The 15,133-nt window shown below is 55.3% G+C and overlaps 1 protein-coding gene across 1 annotated transcript; it reads right to left on the bottom strand.

The window, feature by feature from the left end:
- Window positions 1–4,326: 4,326 nt before the first annotated feature.
- Window positions 4,327–11,401, bottom strand: VOLCADRAFT_93297 (uncharacterized protein; the record flags this gene model as incomplete). The annotated part of the gene is made up of 13 exons (XM_002952497.1): window positions 4,327–4,341; window positions 4,616–4,849; window positions 5,366–5,395; window positions 6,057–6,390; window positions 6,742–6,793; window positions 6,876–7,000; window positions 7,282–7,407; window positions 8,068–8,078; window positions 8,807–9,193; window positions 10,232–10,459; window positions 10,629–10,726; window positions 10,977–11,124; window positions 11,303–11,401. 13 exons carry the CDS (start codon window positions 11,399–11,401, stop codon window positions 4,327–4,329), a joined length of 1,887 nt encoding a protein of 628 aa, XP_002952543.1.
- Between the last annotated feature and the right edge of the window lie 3,732 nt (window positions 11,402–15,133).

Below are 15,133 nucleotides of genomic sequence, written 5' to 3'. Positions count from 1 at the left end.
CGCCTTCGCACGTAGGGTAGCTGTTATGTTGGTAAGTATCCTGCACCGGGCTATCTGGCGACTCGCGAGGATACCAGGGTAAATCAGGCGAACTCAAGACAAAGGGCGCCGATCAAGCCCCTCGCAACCTCTTGCCAACCAAGAGCTACTCCCGGCAAAACGGACTCCCAGCTAAAGCCTCGCCAACTGCGGGAGGCCGAGATAAAACCACCTTTCCTACTGACCTACGGACCTCGCGAACCCAACTAGAATTCCCCCGCCCACCGACAAGCAACAGAACCCACTATTCAGGTGCCTCTACTCACGGCCGAACCAACCCAACCACCCGCGCAGTGCCCGCGCGCTTCACTTACTTGCATGGATGCCGTTGGCCCGCAATGTCGATCTGCGCGTCGCCGTTGTTGTTGTCTTCTCATATATAAGAGACGGCGTTCTATTGTAGGCAAAACCAAAGATAAAGGCAATCTAACATCACTCGTCAAGCGATTTCGACCTCGACTTTTTCTAGTCTTTCTCGTCGTCTATTTTCTGTAATCCGTCTTAATAAAGCTTAGTTGGTACCTGTTGTCTGACTCTGCATTCTGTGCTGGAATGGCCAAAACTCGGACTGTCTCGTCCTGGTGTGATATCCGTGGTTGGCATAGGGCCCTCCGTACTTCTGTATTTGGCAATCTCGGATTAACACTTTTCACGACGGCTCATAAAAAGCCTGAGTGATAGGTTGGAAGGTTATCCTTTATAAAGGCTGTAGGTGTTCCTAGTTTTGTGGAAGCTTTGTGCTTCTTGTTCGGCATTATGCACCACACCGTGGGTGTCGTTCAAAGGTGCTACAAGGCCTTCATGTTGATACTCGATAGTCTTTTAAATGTCTGGCAATACTCGTTTTTGCATTTTATGCACGGAATGAGCAAGTGTCGTACTTCAATCCGTTTCATTTTTTGTTTGAAACACTCCGACGGATTAGCGGTGGATTGGCGCGGCTTAAAAATACCTTAATCCGCGACTTTTAATCCAAGTGGAAACACCCCCTTAGTATTATCGATCATAGAATAGATATGAGGGGCCGTAAGAAGGTCAAGCCCGTGAGTCAACGCGGCATAGCAGAACGTATGACCGGTCCTCACATAGCCAAACACGCAAAAGGCAACGACTCGAACGTCGAACAAACACCAAAACAGCAAGATAAGCCTGAAAATTTTCCTGATGAAGGCGTTTGGGACGGCGGTGCTGTTGTCGGTAATGCATCGGCAATGGTGTTGCTGCCAGCGGCGACCAATGACACGGGCGCCATTACCCCTGCCTTCAATGGCGGGTGTGATCAGCTTAAGCGCAAGCTGTCACGCAATCAGCTCGACAACAATGACAGCGAATGCGGTGAGGCCGGTGATCCATTTCAGGCGCCCAACCCGAGCGCTCGCAGTGCCAAGCAGGCTCAGACAAACCCTAAGATAATCCACCGTGTCGTCACCGGTGAGGAGCCGAAAGGCGTTCCGACTGCAGTAGGACGTAGCACCTTGCCACGAACTCCTGTAATCTCAATACGCTCATGGTCCTTCAACTAGCGAACATTCGTTAGTTCACATGCATCATATGTCAGATGGTACAACGCACCAGAGTCCAAGTACCACCCTGAACGTCGCTCTTCTTGTGCAGCAATATAGGCACAATTCTGCGGCCTCACTGCGCTGCTGCCGCTGCTGAAGAATCGACAGCGGCGCAGCTGATGCTGATTGTTACTTCAAAATGTGGATGCCGGCGAAAAGATCAGACGCGATAAAGATATTACAAATGTTGTAATTAAAGTCAGTAAATTGGGAAATGGCAGGACTTTAGGAGATTCCTATGAGGAATACCGCTTCACGAAAGATGAGAGAGAGCAGCCTGTGCGACTACCGTCCTAAGTACCGGCACCAGCGGAAAAACCCATGGGTCGCCATCGTACATTCCGCGATCTCCCCGCACAAAGACGGTGCCGACTGCCCACCGTGTAATGTTGCGACTCCACCGGTAGTAATATCAGTACGACGACCCCACATATTAAACAATATGGAATACCTATATTTATGTTGGGATCGGACCGTTCTTCAACATAGGGGTACTTATTATTTTATGGAATTCCAACCTTGGCCAAATGGGTGGGCAATGACTTGGAGGGGCAGATATGCTGGGCGAATTCCTCACAGGTTTCACCACTGCACTACGCCAGCCACCAAAGCCGCCAGTGCCTATCAAAAGGAGGCGGCTGGCAGAGGTTAAGGCCTGACTTCTGCTCCCGGCCGACCCGGGTTCAAATCCGCCTGCCGGCTCCTCGGGTGTTTGAGGAGTGTTGAAGTGGGAGGTGACTCCCATCATATGGACGATGTAGGCCGTGACAATATCAACTTGCGAGCCGACCAGGAACTAAGTTGAGGCGCCATAGATCCGCTAGATTTGGTTGGATGCTGGTGGTGAGTTGCCGAACCCAACGAATACATTCTGAAGTCGGATGGGGTGACGGATTAGGGTGCCCCTCTAGCAGGGGAGAGCACGGACTGCCCCGGGAAAGGGGGCCGCTGGCGAAGTTAACCACCCTGAAACAACATACAAGGATTGCACGTCTTCACCTAGATCAAGAGCCCCCAGGTGCTCACGATGTCACTCAGCCCACCCACTCCATGCAGTAACTGCCCGTCTGTTCTCCTTCCAAACACATCGATGGGGGTTCTGGTCAGCGCTTGCTTACCAGTTGTCGGCCGTACTTGCATTGTCTGCTGCTTGCACACTATTCCCAGCTTCTCACCTAACAGTCATCAATATTCCTGTCCTTGCTCCGCTCTGTCCCGGGCTGCCCCTTCTTGCACCGCATTTGTTTAAACATAGGATGAGCACTTATATTACAGCATTCACTTAAATTACATGCATTCGGAAGCTTGTCATGAAAACCTTTCAAACAATGTGCTCTCGCGCATCTTGTACGCATTATTCATTGCTCGCCATGTCCATTACGTTTCATATGCTCTTAGCGCACCAGTCTTCAGGCCCGCGCCTGGAGGGGAGCCCCCGTAGCGGCCGCCCCGGCCGCTGTGTCGGAACCAGCCCTGCCTCCCGTCTGAGTCCTCTCATTGATCTCAGCCACATACCTGCCTTTCACTGCGGCCGGTCTTCACTAAGAAAACTACATCAACACCTATCAGCATGGCATACGGTTAACTCTATTAAAAATGTCCCTAACACTGGCAGCAACACAAGTCCGTCCGAGCAGTGCACTCCTACTACCTCGTCACATGGCTATCTTCCTCTCTTTCTTCCCGCCCATCATCTGCACCTGCATCGCTCATACTCTCTCTCACACACGTACACACCCCTAAGAAACCAGAGGAAGAATATGTGGTGTCAATCTATATGTATCACTTACATATTGAATATGTAATCAGTCCCAAGGTGAACCGGGCTTATCCACAGTAGGCCTTACTGCTATCCACAGCAGCAACAACGGATAAATGAGAGGGATCGGAATGTCACAGCCAAGCACCTCCGCTTCCTCCTCCATGCAAGCATATGTATGCTAACTGTCGCACTGCACCACTGCTACTGCGTAGACCCTGCCCCCCCCGTCACCACTTGCATTGCCCCCGGCTACTGCTACTGCTACTGCTACTGCTACTGCCACTGCGCCTGGGTCTTCCTGAGCAGCTCGTCGCTCAGGAGCGGCACGTTCCTAGCAGTCAGCTCGGTCGCCTCCGGACCCGTGGGCCGAAGGTTTAGCAGCATGGAGGGCAACATGTCGGCACCACGAACCGTTAGCGGTGTGGAAGTCCCGTTGCCACCGGAGTGTGTTGCCGCCGCCGCCGCCGCCCCTCTGCCCTTCACGGCGGCTGTAGTGGCGGCGGTTGCCTCCAGGGGCCGTCGGTCTGGTTTGATGAGCTCGAATGTGAGGGCCGGGGAGCGCAATGATGCAGCCACCCATTCCAACACCCGTGTAACCGGCTCGGAAGCACCAAAGCGGCCCTGCAGGAGGACACAAGAGGGGGAAGAGAGGGTTTGTTAGACGGCCCCGACATGCAGACTACGTTCCTTAGAGAAACGTTTGCATGCCAGGAGGGAAGCGAGGGCCATTGACATCGCGATTTTAGCCATGATGAGAGAAATGTTAGGCCATGGCACAACGATTTCCAAATGCACACAGTCGTACATGAGCCTCTACTGACATACAGGTGTGATGGGAGAGCGAGAGGGGCCCATCGCTGCTTTCCTTCTCCGGTGGATCCCCCCGCTGGGCCCCTCCCTCGTTTATTTCGGTGGGGCGCCCCACCGGCCTGCTGCCCTGCCCAGTCGACCTCCCTAACTTCAGTGTTCAGAGCCCTATGGGGACAGCACCACCAACAGCATCCAGGCGGGAGCCCGCTGCCCTAACAACGGCACTGTCCAGCTGGTCAGCTAGCAGCAGGACTTTCACCACATAACCAACTGACAGCGGCCAACCAACTTACATAGCGGCCAGGAATATTCCTCTCGCACCCCTACATGGGGATTGCCTAAATGTATACCAACGACACATCCACACACCCGTATCCCACCGTCCGTCCGTCCATCCCTCCATCCGTCCCTCTATCCATCCAGACATACATATCCGCACCTGTAAGCAGACACCCTCGGGGAAGCGCACCCGCACCGTCGCCAAGTTGTTGTTCTTGTCGACACCTCCTGATGCTGCTGCTGCGGCGGCGGCCGCGGCGGCGGCCTCCTGCTGCCTCCGCACTTCCCGCATGGTTCGCGTCATGAACCTCTCCGCCTCCTCGCGCTTCCGCACCATGGCCGCCCACTGCTCGCGTACCTCGGAACCCGTGCGGTCGAAAAACCAGTCGGGAACCTGGTGATGGGGGTGGGGGATGGGGGAAAGACGAACCACGAACGAGTGGGGGCCCGGAGGAACGGAAAGTTCTACGCCTCACATTCAACACCTCCAGAGCCCCTTCCCACCATTTCCTTCAGCAATGCATCCCCGCCCGCACAGCACCTGCACCCGCAGCTGCACAAGCGGTTCAGTGCGTCCCCACCCCCGCTCCCTCTCCCACCCCAATAGTGGCCATCCCAACAGCGCTGCGCACATGACACCTGTCCCACACGTTCCCGACCCTCACTCAGGCCTGGCAGTCCCTACCGGCTACACTACCAGCGATACACCGGGGCAACCTCATCACCGTCCATCGGCATGGGGGCACATCACATCCACCCTCTAACAGTCGAGGGATTTTGTTACCAACACACCGTCGGGATCGAACCTGGAGCTTTCCAGTTCCAGAGACACAATGTCGCACCCTTGCATATCTCTTGTGTCCAGAAGCGCATCCCCTGCCTTCTATCTGCTCCCTAACTCCCCGCTCACCTCAACGTCCGCTGCCACGGGGAGGAAGACCTGTAGGGCGGGAATGGGGATGGAGTGGGGATGGAGTGGGGATGGAGTGGGGATGGGCCGAAGAGCAGGAATCAGACGGAGGGCTATTCTGATGTGACGAGGATGAGGATGAGGAAATAACGTTAGGGAAATACGAGCCACAGACGAGCAATGCTCATACCAGAGAAAGACGGATACTCCAGGAATAGACAGGTACTGCACTACACTAGGAAATTGTAACCAGCTACCAGCAACCAGCAACCAGCAACCAGCAACCAGCAGTGACTTGACGGAAGCAGTCACCGCGGCGAGGTGCCCAGCTAGCTAGCTAGCTAGGTTGCGAAAGTGTGTTGTCTATCTAGATGACCAGCCGATAAACGTGAAGGGGAGATAGAGCCGTGAGCCACATGCTATCTCCCACTGCCCCGACAACACTCCCTCCTCGTCATCTGATGCAACTCCAATACACAAGACCAGCGTGGGCAACCCCGCACCAGTTCCCAAACCGCATCACCGTCACCATCGCCCTATGCCCCCCACACCAATAAACCCCTTGGCCTCAACTCTCACCCGCCCTTACCCCCTCTCCCAACGACATCCCCTCTCCCGACACCACCTCAGAGGCAATCCCATCTACACAGACACCCCCACAGACAACTCCCCCCCCCCCCCACACACACACCTGCGTACAGCGCTCGACGGCGGGTACCGGCTCAGGGAAGGGGCCCCCTACCGCTGCCTGGGATCCAGCCACCCTATTCATGTGCTCGTGCTGTGTCTGTGTTTGTGGTTGCGGGTATCCCGATGGTGGTAAGGTGGTGGCGCCTGCAGTGGCGGTAGTAGTGGTGGTGGTGGGCTCGGGGTTTGTTGGTATTGTGGTTGTGCCGGTCGTCGTCGCCGTTGTGGTGGTGGTGGTGGTGGTTGCCATGAATCCGTGTGCCGCCATCACCGCTGACAGTATTCTGAAGGGCTCGGCCAGGGCAGTGGGAGGTACATCGTCTGGAAGGAAAAGGTAGCTGCGGGGGTTACAAAGGAAAGAAAGCAAGGGGAGCCAAGGGGGGAGGGAGTGAAAATGACAATCGGGCCATAAGAAACCCGAACCAAGGGAAAACAAGGGGAAGGGGGGGAAGGGAAACGAGCAAGGGCGAGGAGGCGGGCAAAGACGTCACGGGGCAAAGAAAGACAAACCCAGACACTGGCGGTCTAAAACACATAATGAGGAGGCGGGGGAGGACGGGCAGGAGAAGCAGGGGGAGGAGAAGAATGAGAGGTCACGGGCAGTTTGTCCATTTCTCATCCACACCGGCGCGGCACCTCTTACGGCCTCCACTGCTCCCCCAGTCAGCCCGCTCCCCCGACCTCCTCACCCCTGGTTGGCCAGCTCACTGCCGTCGTCGGGCCAGAACCGCATCTGGAAGCCTGTGGCGGGGTGGGCATGGCGCGCAAGAAGAGGGGAAGGGGTGGGTGCGGGAGGGTGTGTGTGTGTGCATGTCCCACCCACCGTGCACGTGAGGGAGGGCGGAGGGGGTCAGATCACCGACGGCAGGGACCGGTACGGCAGGGACCCGACAGGCAAGCACCAGGGAGCAAGCCTCCGACCCGTAGTCCGTGATGAGCAGGTCCCAGCTATTCACAGCATTACACAAGGGCATGCGTGCGGCCAGCCAACCAGCCTGCGCCAGGCCTCAGCGACCCGTGGGTCGGCGAGCCTAAAGCACCCCCTTGTAGCTGTGAAACGCAGGACATTGCAGTCTACCTGTCTCCTGTTCCTGCACCGCATAAGTCATCATCATCCCAACCTGCCAAGCCGCCCGTGAGCCCACTGAGGTCGCCCACCAGCACCCGCACTGCAGCCCCCCTCTCACCCAGTTCGTAGTCCCACGCAACCGCAGGCCCCTTCCCCTCACGTCTCCCCCCGTAGGACCCCCAAGCCCTGCTCCCCCGCCTTTTTACCCGCCGCCTCCAGGAACTCCACTCCCCCCGGCACACCCACAATGGCCTCCTGCACCCGGGGGTTGGAAAGACGGATCTGCCTGCGGGGGGTTGGGGGTAGCGAGAGGGGTGTGGGGAAGGAGTAAAGGGGGGCTAGATGTCCCGAGCCTGCCGGAGGTCATGCGAGTGTAAGAGGCTGGGAGCAATGCGGGCGAGGATGTAAATGGGACCCGGGATTGGCTCTTGGGAGCTCTCGGGGACAGGAGTTCGGGGGACAGCAGGCGGGAGGGAGGGGGAAAGACGAACCACGAACGAGTGAAGCTGGTGCCAAGGAAAGAGTGTACCAGAAGTAGAACTGACCAAAAGGCGTTCTGGAAGGCGGCAGCGGGGGGAAAGACGAACCACACACGATTGAAGCTGCTGCCAGGGCAAGAGTGTATCAAACGTAGAACTGACCAAAAGGCGTCCATGAAGACCGCGACCTCGGGATGACGAAGTGAAGAGTTTTGCCAGCCTTTTGATTATAGTAAAAAGCCCTTATAATACCTAAAAAAATCGATTCCTTTATAATTAAAAAATCTCCTGTCTTCTGTTGCAATTACTGCTTCCACTAAATATTTAGGTAATTGGGAGAAAGTTAGAAAACCAACGTAAACATCCCCATATTTAGCCAATATTAGTCCATTTATATCTTTAATTACAATACTAGGTCTTTCCCCCCCTCGGCAGCGGGGGGAGGGGGGGAAAGACGAACCACACACAATTGAAGCTGCTGCCAGGGCAAGAGGGGGAAGGGGGGAGGGGGGGAAGGAGGGAGGAAAAGCGGAGATATCCGGACAGAACCGCAGCGGGACGGCATTCGTTGCTTTTTCACGAAGAGGACTCGGAAAGGAACGGGACAGGAAACCGGGTTCACAATGACGGGTTACACGCGGTCGAAAAGATGACTTCATAGATAGGGTAACAAAGTTGTTGGAGGGCGGAAAGATCGTAATAGTAGCGTGTCTACGTCTATAACACGAATTGGCATCGCGTTTCTTGCATTTGCATACATATGCTGTTTTCGTAATTCAGCTGTTGCAATACCTGGTCAAACTCTCAGCAGGGCCCTATCCATATGTTCTCCATGTCGGACAATTCTAGAATGTGTCGGGGTAGAGGTTCGCTGTATCTCTACCTACGTGCCCCCAACCCCCATATTCGTACGACCCCGTACATTCCGTACCTGAACTTGGGTTCGTCGGGTCGGGTCATGACGTTGCGCAGCACCCGGAGGAGCGCATCACAACAATCCCTGGGACCCGCTGCAGCAGCAGCCGCCGCCGCCACTCCCTTATCCGCCGCCGTACTGCCGCTACCGCCTCCGCCGCCAAACTCCCCCGCCGCTGCTGCCGCCAGCCCCGTCGCGTCCCCTGCTGTTGCCGCTGCCGTCGCCTCCACTAGCGACCTGGCCGACGACACCGACTTGGAGGAGGAAGAGTTCACCGCCAGGGGGCTTACTGCGGCTAGACCGCTCGACTGGGGCTGGAGCTGTAGCTGGACGATGGAGTGGTCAGCAGCAGCTGCAGCTGCAGCAGGGTCGCCGCTGGGTAGGGAGGCGGGGGTGGAGGAGGATGCCTCAGCTGGGGCTGCTGCGGGTGCCCCTCCTGCCGGCACTGCTGACACTGCTGTCAACGCCACTGATGATGACGTGGTCAATGTTGACAAGTTGGATGTTGAGAGGAGCTGACTGGACAGCACCAGGGCCAGACAGCGCTGCAGCTCGTAGGCCTGGGAGGTGGCGGGCGCCAGTCCGTAGTCCGCCATGGCACCGTCCGTGGGGGGCGCGGGGCAGCGGAACCCGCCCATGCGCTTCTCAGCGGCGGTGGGAGTGCTGATGGTGGAAACCTGCGGCCGGGAGGGCCAGGGTGTGTGTGGGGGGGTAAGGGCCCGACCGGTGAGGGAGGGGAGGCGATATACGGAGGATATATATGGTAGGAAGGTAAATATGAATAAATATGAAATATAATATCTACATTACAAGATATCTATCTCTAAAATATATATGTATATATAAATAAATCACAATAAAAACAAATATAACTTAATTTAAATAAATACCGGCAATGCACATCCCGAAGGACATGGAGATGTTAAAGCGTCTGTGTATCTATTAAGCAGACCTCAGGCGTCACACAGGACACAGCTATGCCAATACGACCTGTGGGTCGCGCATTACTCACCCTCGCACGCAGTCTCATGTGCTTCCCATTCCGCAAAAGAAGCCGAGCTTATCAAGCGCCAGTGACATGACCTGATTCACGCTAAAGACATCGAACATCCGCGTTTCTAGGTTCGGTGTAAACTGACCTGAATTGCCCTCCACACCACAACACGCATTTCACGGTAACGTTTCCCCTTACATCTTTTTCTAACATGTCCCCTCCCCCCCCCCAGCACCCACCCACCCACCCACCCTGCTCTGGATCTGGATTTGGAACCGGGAGCTGCTTTTCCACCCCACCACCACCAATAGTCGGGTCGGTCGCGCGTTTTGGGGGTTTGGGAGGAGCACTTGCATACCACCAGCTTTTTATTACCAGCTAATCAGCCAGTTCTTCGCCAAACCTCGTCAATGCCGCCGCCAGGCCGGCGGCAAACTTTATTCCGGTTTCACGTCAGCAGGTTTTTACTACTTTTCCGCCGCCTCTACACCTACCTTTACTTCTTTACGGCTTGGCATTACTGCTTTTCTTCCGCGCTTATTTTAGTCTTGGTGGCCAGGTAGGTAATTGTCCAACATCATCTTTACATCATCCCGAGGTCGCCGCCTTCCAGAACGCCTTTTGGTCAGTTCTACGTCTGGTACACTCTTTCCTTGGCAGCAGCTTCACGCGTTCGTGGTTCGTCTTTCCCCCCCAACACACACACAAAGGAGCCACTCACGACCCACCATGCTGTTTGCAGACCTCCTCGGATGGTGACTCCTCCCGCCTCGCCCGCCACCACCCCCACCCCCTCCACCATCCGCTGCCGCCGCAGGCCCTTGTGGATGAGCGCCACTGCCACTGCCACTTCCAACTCCCGCATTCCGGCCCCCTGCACCGCTGCCTTGCGGCACGCCAACCTTGAGGCCTGGGAAGGCCCCCATGGCCCCGTTGGCCCCGTTGCCGCCTGCAGGGTTGTTAGCGGTGCTGGTGGTCTGCTGGCTACAGGGGCTACCGGTGGTGGGTTGGGGAGCTGGTGGCCTCAGGTGGGTGGCGGACGTGGGAGTGCCACCGTTAACTCCTCCTGCTCCGCTGAGACCTGCGTGTTGTGGTTTAATGACTGTCACGAGGTGCACCTCTTTGCTGGTTGGGGTGTTGGCCATGACGGCCGCGTCCAACACCACATCCTCGGTGCGGTGGGAGCGGGAGAGAACCAGCGCGGGGCGGCCGCCGCCTGAGGGAGAGGGGAGCGCTTGGTGGTGAAGGACAGGGGGAAGGACGGCCGGGGTAAATAAGCATGCGATGTGGGTACGTGCGTGTGAAATGTTGAGTGGGTTAGGGTGCAGGTGTGGAGGGTCTGGTGTCCCTGAGCAGGAGCAGCGCGGCGCATGGTTCCTCCCAAGCGTCACAAAGGCATGTCCGAGCGTCCTGTTGCTTTTAAGCGCTCACTTCTAGCCCCGCCCTTTCGCCCAAGGGAGACGCACCAGGCCCCAGGGGCTGCGGAGGCGGCTTTAGCGGAGAGGACTGCTCGGTAGGGACTGTGCACGTGTCAAGGACTCCGGCTTGATCAGCGTTGCGGCTGCCACCAGTGAGAAGTTGCGGTTGATGTGGCCTTGTATTGGACGAGTTCGTCTGGACGGTGGGGAAGAGGATACATTCGGTCGTAGGTGACTTGCGAAGACACAAACAACATAAGCACCTAAAAGCTTTAATCACAGCGCTTACACGTCTGCTAAACAACAAGTTAGGGAGCCCTGCAGAAACCATATGTCCGAGACCATGCACTTCCGCTCGCGGGCGAAAAACACACCTCCGCAGTTCCCAGGCGCCGACCCTGGCCCTTAAACCTGGGATCTTCTTTTGTCTTAAATAAGCTTTTCAGCTTTTCTCCAAGCCCGTCAAAAGCCATCTTCCATGCGCCTGCCCTGACTGGATGTTATTACAGAAGAATGCTATGAAGTGAACCAAAGCCCCGAACAGAGACGTAACACGTAAGATTGGTCCACAACCTTTTCAACGGCTTGCCGATTTCAGTCCCTCCTAAAATTGTATCGTTGAATAGCAAGACAGGGAATGGAAACAATATACACCTGGTGTTTGCCTGCGACGTCAAATTGCTATCATAATTGTATATCTTCTCTGCTTTTTTGAGAGGGGGATCGGAATGCTGCCGTACAGGAGCTTCTCCTTTTTTCGGTACTAGCAGCTCTGCGGTCAGGTAACGCTGTAAGAACCTATTATTTAATTACGTTTTGCCCCACACAGGTATCAGGAATGCGAATCTTGCCGTAGTGACCACCTATGCCACTGGATGGGGATTGACCGTCGAGCAAGCATGTAGCCAACCGTTCCGGAAGGACGCTTTCATATATATGCGGCCTCTTCCGCCATGGTGATCTTCTTTCAAAAGTCAATATTCATTTAGGTTTCTTGCGGCTACACTTTAAGCCACTGTGCATCCCTTCTTAGCTGAGGTGCGGCCGGAGTCGGGCTGTGCGATGCGGCCCTCACGGCAATTGTCCTTTACAACGGTAAAGTACGTAAGCTTAATTCTTTCAGGCAAACTTGCGTATATCCGTATGCCCCATCAGAGGGTACTGCAGTGATAGCATCCCAGAACGTTTTATTGCGAAGCACGCACATCGTCATGTCTGATGGCGCTGTGGTTAAGGGGTCATACCTTCCGCAAGTGGACTCGGACTAGATTGGACGCATATATGCCTGTCGGTTGGTCCGCTGTCTGACGAATTAGAGGGATTCGTTTGCACACAAGCAGACCCCGAAATTGAACCTGCCTATATTACATGAATTTCGTACCTGGCACTCACACCTTCCAGCGTAAATAGACATCAATGCGTGACCCCGAGTGAAATTTCCGAACGGTGGGTGGATGCGAAGGTAGCCATACGGTGTTGATGGTGATGGTGATGATTATGAACATATATTTTCATGTCCACCTTGGCTGGCTCCCCTAGCAGTCCCGTCTGTAGCGGCAGCCTCAACCCTCGCTCGTCAGGTCACTGCTTAACGCACCTAAGCTCATTCGGTGACGGCTGCTGCCCACCAACCTGGCGTATGACTGCTCAAGCTGTCAGACGGAATAACTTGCGACTGCCAGACTTCAGACAGTTGTTGGAAGCGGTTCGGGGGAGAGGAGAAACACAACGGCTATGAACTTGCGTCAAAACCTTGCAATCTCTTTCGCCGACTGTCTGCCCTGTTCCAATTAGTAAAAAACTGGCCAGCCTGATTCGGAGGGAGCAACTTGTTCCATTCACACAGTGCACCGTACCATTTACGACTGGGGAGGAGGGTAGGATCCGGGCTGGAATTAGGGAAGAGCTCTGTCGCAGAATTAGCCTGGATTTTACTCCTGACAAAAAAATTGGTCTGTCGAGGTCTTGAATTGTTCTGGCGGGCTCGCCGGAGGTATTCGAATTGCGCTGTGGAGCCTCGGAATTGGGCTGTGCTGGGCCTGAATTGGCCTGTCCGGGTGCCGAATTGGCCTAACAGGGTGTCGAATTAGCCTTGCAGGGTATCGAATTGACCTGTTCGGGGTGTCAAATTGGCCTTTCTGGGTATCGAATTAGCGTGTTCAGGGTGTCGAATTGGCTGTCGAGTTGGCACGATTGGCTCAGGCTGGCATCCGGAAGCACATGACTTTTAAGGAATTTACATAAAACTTTGCAAGGGGACCGCTTACAAGTGCCTCATGTGCGTATTGGTTTCGATCCCAGGACATGGAGCAGGAAAACTTGCACACCTGTTTACCGTACTCTGGCACTACTACTACTACCGGAGGCAAGCACTCAGGGCCACGACTGCATTACCCAGTCAAGTCAGCCGCCGAGGTCCCACTGTTTTCCCACCACACTTTATCGGCAGTTCGTCCAGTTTATCCCACAACACTCGTATGCATGAATAGGTTCGGGTGGAAACAATGACAAATCTCTGATACACCGCTAAACTCAGTACCACGAGCTACATTGAAAACAAGTGTCCCATATGGGGCAGGAAGTGGCAGGAGCCCCACACGCCTTGTTACCGTACAAGCATGGTTGGTTGATCAAAACAACGATTTGTTACCGTTGTACTAACGGATTTGAAACCAACAAACACACGAGAGATATTTGTAAGTGCTCCCCTTGTTTCGTAAAGTTCCTTCAACTCCCGCGATTCTGAATGTGTGCCTGAGAGTTTGGGGACAGACCCTGCAATTGGTCTAAATTGCTCGGTAGAAGGGTTTAAATTGGCACCTGGGACAAGTTGAATTGCCGGGACAGGCCCTTGAATTGGCCTGACAGGGATATGAATTGGCCTGGCAGGGACATTCGGACAGTCAGAATTAGCGTGTTCAGGGTGTCGAATTAGGGAAGCACGGGAATTGTGCGACCGGGGCAGCCAAAAGAATTGCTCTGCCCGACAGTGTGTCCTACCCTCTAGAGGATAGTGATGACGGAAGCTTTAGGAAGCGTCCGTGCCATGGACTGGGTTTGCCCTCGCCGCCAGTGCAAGCTGTGCATCATCGCTAGGGGACTAGCTGTGTTTGGCGGCAAGAGGCCCCGGCCGACGGTGCACAAAACACGGTACACCACGTCGCTGCGCCACCATCTGTAGTAGCTGGCCGCTGAAAAGGCCTCTCGAAATGCTGGCGGTCGCGCTTCGCGCGTACTTGTAGAGGTTATGTGTGCCGTACTGTGTACCAGCTACTACACCATCAAACTAAGCCTCCGCCAACATCGGGACCCTCTCGGCTCCTGTGCTTTGTGGCGGCTAGGGGCAGCCTGATGTAGGCGGTTGGAGCACAGGGAAGGGGATTGTCGGATGTCTCAGAGGTGTGCGCTGCTGAGAGGTTAACCGTTCTTTGCATGCTGCGCCCCGCTGCAGCTGTACAACATGCTGCACCGATCAGTTCCAAAGAATCAAAAAGGCAGAGAGATTCGCAAAGTACAGCAACAGATAGATTAACATAATCGTTTTTCATTTGCGAAGGGATATTTGGAGTCTTAGGCTCAAAAGGTCAAGGACAGCCAACGTGTTGCGCTCCAACCAGCACTCCAAGCGCTGATTGTGCACGCATAATTTATTCATCTTCATTTCCATTACCATCAAGGATTTAGATGTCCGCCTGGGTGCCGCCTGAGGGCGCCTGGGCGGTCCGGCCAGAAGATGTCATCGTGCTTGACGCGGACGCTCAGGAGCCGTTCAAACCTCTCCTAACCAGTATCTCGCCTCTACTTAAAACACCACTTAAGCCTGGATCTTCAAAAAAACCATTGGACGTTCGCGCGACTGGGACCCACGGTGGTGTCGCGGGTACTAACGATGCTGTCGAAGTGGTGCAGCTAGACTTCAACACAGCTCATGACCTTGTCTCGGTCCGGTCCGAGACTCCCAAGATTCATGCCCACGGCGGGAGCCAGCCGTCCGCTGTCGATGCCCCTTCCATCGATTTCGTCGTGGATGCCGCGGCTTTCGCAGGCGGCCCGGTCTGGTGCGCGGACTTTTGCCCTCCACCACGCGGTGTCCCATTCCATGCCTTCACCGCAGCAACCGTCACGAATGCCAACACCTCGCCCTCCACTGAAGCCATCCGAACCCCCTCAGCAGCAGCAGCAGCCGGCCCTCCCGGGGACTTGGC

The sequence above is a fragment of the Volvox carteri genome (assembly GCF_000143455.1).
Source record: "Volvox carteri f. nagariensis unplaced genomic scaffold VOLCAscaffold_30, whole genome shotgun sequence".
NCBI lineage: Eukaryota > Viridiplantae > Chlorophyta > Chlorophyceae > Chlamydomonadales > Volvocaceae > Volvox > Volvox carteri.
The sequence above is the reverse complement of the archived record's forward strand: the minus strand, read 5'-3'. Positions and strand labels throughout refer to the sequence as shown.